The sequence below is a fragment of the Nestor notabilis genome, unplaced genomic scaffold (assembly GCF_000696875.1).
Source record: "Nestor notabilis isolate BGI_N333 unplaced genomic scaffold, ASM69687v1 scaffold1364, whole genome shotgun sequence".
NCBI lineage: Eukaryota > Metazoa > Chordata > Aves > Psittaciformes > Psittacidae > Nestor > Nestor notabilis.
Window position 1 is genome coordinate 331,557 of NW_009926120.1, and position 3,773 is coordinate 335,329.

At 45.3% G+C, this 3,773-nt stretch overlaps 1 protein-coding gene across 1 annotated transcript in view; it reads right to left on the reverse strand.

Annotated features, from left to right (window-relative positions):
• Positions 1 to 3,773, reverse strand: part of DNAH9 (dynein, axonemal, heavy chain 9) — a 172,874-nt gene that overhangs the window by 94,928 nt on the left and 74,173 nt on the right. Inside the window, 2 exon segments of the mRNA XM_010013395.1 lie at positions 568 to 691; positions 2,464 to 2,626. Of these exon segments, the coding sequence (XP_010011697.1) occupies positions 568 to 691; positions 2,464 to 2,626 (287 nt within the window).

A 3,773-nucleotide genomic window follows, 5' to 3' on the forward strand; every position in this document is an offset into this window, starting at 1 on the left:
TGGCCAATTTATAGCCACATATGTCAACTCTGGAGTTACTCACAAAACTATCACTCCACTGTGCTGTCAACTCTCCACCCCCCACTATCCATGGAGGTCACCTGAACCAGCTGGTATCTTCCCACTCCCAACTCATAAATAAGGCAACAATAACCACAAGTACTCCAGTCAAATATTCTAGCCAGGAACAAGCTTATTTTATTAGGTAACTAGAGCGAGGATGCATGTGATCCTTAGGTCTAACTCCTCATCCATCAATACATTCCTTTAGCTGTCCTCAGCTGCAATATCACAACAGATATGACATGTAACAACCATATGGAGTATACTATGAAGTGTGGAAAAACTAGGTACAGGATGTCAGGAGAAGAAAAAAGTCTACCAGATGATGGAGTGCATCCTCACCAAAGAAACCTTAGCACTGCTTTTACTCTAGAGCTTAACCCATACACATTCTAGCTTACTTCATAGATTGCCCTTCCACATACTCTGCAATTACAGATGCTACCATGGTCAAAACTACATTGAAAAGGGGGAGAGGAGAAATGAAAGCAGCAAGAGATGTACCTGATGCTAAGAAGTCATTCACCAGCACCAAGAACTGCTCGTCTGCCACTTGTGCGTCAGTCATCAGGAACACAGTGCCCATGTTCTTCAAGCCAGCTTTCAGGTACTGGTTTGCCAGGTCTGCCTGGAGGTTGAAAAGCAAGAGGACTTAGGGGCTGCACCTACATTCAGCAGAGCATGGGCTGGGTATCACAGCTACAAGCAGGACATTTCAGGATCTTCCCATTAACCAAGAGCAAAGCAACTGCAATTTGTTAGCATGAAACAGCCCTTTGGCCATTTCCCATCTTCATGGCCAAGGTTTTCAGGTTATATGAGGAGGCTATTGCTATCATTGTAAGACATTACCAAGGAAGACTTGGCATTATGCCCAGGTCTGTGTAACACAGAAATCAGAAAAAAACCTTGGCCAGTACCACTAGACAAAGGAAATTCCTGTGACTGAAACACTCAGAGGTCAACGAATGTGACTGAAGACATCAATCTGGAGACTGCAAGGGGAGTTCATAAAGGCCCACACTTCCCCAGGCTATGGGTGCAGCATGTCACACACAGAGGGAGGCTTTAGCAACCACAGGGACTGGGAGAGACTAGAAATGCTGGTCCTTGATATCCCCTTGATTTCTTCGGTTGGGTATTTCTTCCTTCTTCCAGAGTCCAAGCAGGTACTCACCTTTCAGTCTCCCACTCAGTGCAGCGATGCTGACAGAGACCTGCTCACATGGAGAAGCTGTTTCATTTCTAAAGGGACAGTGTCCTCCTAAAAAAGGACACCATCTCCTTGAAATACAAGTTGTTTATGAGATGGGAAAACCATCTTCCTGCTCAAACTCTATCTTTTCCTTCCTGTCCCTCCAAGCAGGAGCCAGGGGCCCTTGAAGGAATACACTGGCCAATGTTTCAGCAACTCTCTTACAAATTCAGCACATGCAAAGCTTCTTCTAAAAGAATCATTTGATACTTTCATCACTGAGTGAAGGGAACAGCAAATTATCTTCCACCTCCACAGACAGAGAAGCAAAGAGATGCTTTGCAAACAAGTGTATTAATTTATTATCTATGATTGAGCTATGTTCCTGGGTGGGAGCAGGGGCTTCCTCAAGAAATAGGCAGGTAGGAGCTAGAAAATCCCACAAGTGGGGCTGAAAAACACAAGAGACCTGAAAACACACAACAGATGGTGGGACAGGTTGAGTGACATGACGAAAACAACTTGCACACAAGCACAGGTCATCAGATTGTGCCACTGCTGGGGAAGGAGCCCAGGGTTCTCCGGCCATCACATCTCCCAGACAGAATTGGGTGAAGTTTCTCTGACTGTGGTTTTTACATTTGAAATGAAAACCATTTTGCCAGCAGCTACAATGGTTTTAAACCATTTCAGTGCTATTTTAAAATGCTAATTTTTAACTCCTAGGCAGAGGCACATGTTGTCTGGAGTGACCCATCCACCACTCAGCCCCTCTCTTATACCAAATACCAGAGGAAGAACTGGATACGATTTGGAAACTCTCCTCCTATTCTCTACTGCTCCTTCTCCACCTCCGTATCACCCCGCAAGAGGTACCTCATGGATAAGTAAATTACCACATCTTGGTTTAATTTCTATTAAACCTAGAAACCAAGGTGTTTCCAGGAAATAATGAGGGTTCCTTAGAATAGCCCAGTGCTGACACAAAGCCTGGCCAGCTCAGAGGACTGGCAGAGGACAAGCAGCACTGTGCAAACACACTTCAGCAGGTACTTTGAGAGGAATTGCTCCTCTCCATGGTCCCATATCGTGCCTAGAGCTTTTTAGCATCTGGGTCACTCTACTACGCAGCAGAGCGAAGTTCTCAGGGCAAGTTCTGCTTTTGATTTCTTTCCCCTCCAACCTCAGCCTTACAAGTCACTTACCTTCAGCTCAGGGATGCCATAGCCTTTCCTCAGGGTGATCTGGAAAACCTCCAGAGAGCTAATGAAGGCTGCCAGCCTGGTCAGGCTCTGCTTGCCACTTCCACCCACCCCGACCAGCAGAGCGTTTCCTCTGGGGGACTCCAGGATACGGTTGATGCGGCAGCTAAATCGAAGCATCCAAAACCTCTCATTAATCACAGCATTTTCCTTTTTCTCTGCCCACTGCTTTTCAGTACATATTTTGTTCACTGAGAAATTGTATTCTGAATGGGATGAAAAATGTCAACCTGAGTGACATGGCAGCAATCAATCCCCATCTCTGCTGAGACCTGGACAAAGGACAGAGCTGATGAAAAATAGTTTGGTGGCAATTCAGACTCTGTCCAATTATTTTTGTCCACCTGCCAAGTCCTTCTAGACAGAGTTATTTTAAGCTGGAGGCCTGGACATCTTTGCAGGGAAAAACACATTACAGAGACAAGCAAAAACTAGGGACAAAACACAAGGCTCTAGTGCACCTCCCCAGTAAAGGTTTCTCTTCACGCGGCATTTGGAGTTAATGTTCAGGTGAAGAGTCCTGCTGTGCATTAAAGCATGTTCATACATGCCTAGAAGGGTAGTAAACCTGTCTGGAAAACACAGTCCATGTTTCTTATTTATCCAAATCAACACTACTATTTTCTCACTCTTCAAATGAACTTGCTATGACTTTCTAGGTCTGTTCACGTAGTGAGTTCCGTTTGCCTCCAATTTATTCTCCTTAAGAAAATGCTGACATTCCCACAGGTTACAACCGCAGGTGAGGAAGTGTTAGAAGATCCTACCCGTAAAAACCTCCCTGTCTTCTGCCTTACATGCCAGCACCACTCTCCTCTTCACAGTGCTGCCTTTTATCCAGCTCACTTAACCAAGTATTTTTCTAGTCTAATCTAATTAATTTCTCAAATCAGACTGTAAGAAATATTTTACTGCTTTATTACAGCTCAAGCATTTCATGATCTATGTGCAGACTCCCACTGATAGTGAAATTATACCCAGAAAAGCATTCCAGTTTGTGTGGAGAGCTTTAGAATTCCTGCTTTCAATTCTCTCAATTTCAGCTCTCCCCAAAGCTGACAGTATGGTCTATGCCCTTGATGTGCTCCCAGGGCTGTGTGCTTTGTGAATCATGGAATGGTTTGGGTTGAAGGGACCTTAAAGTTCATCCAGCTCCAACCCCTGCCACAGGCAGGGGCACCTTCCACTAGAGCAGGGTGGTCCCAGACCCTGTGTCCAAACTGGCCTTGAACACTGCCAGGGAGGGGGGCGCC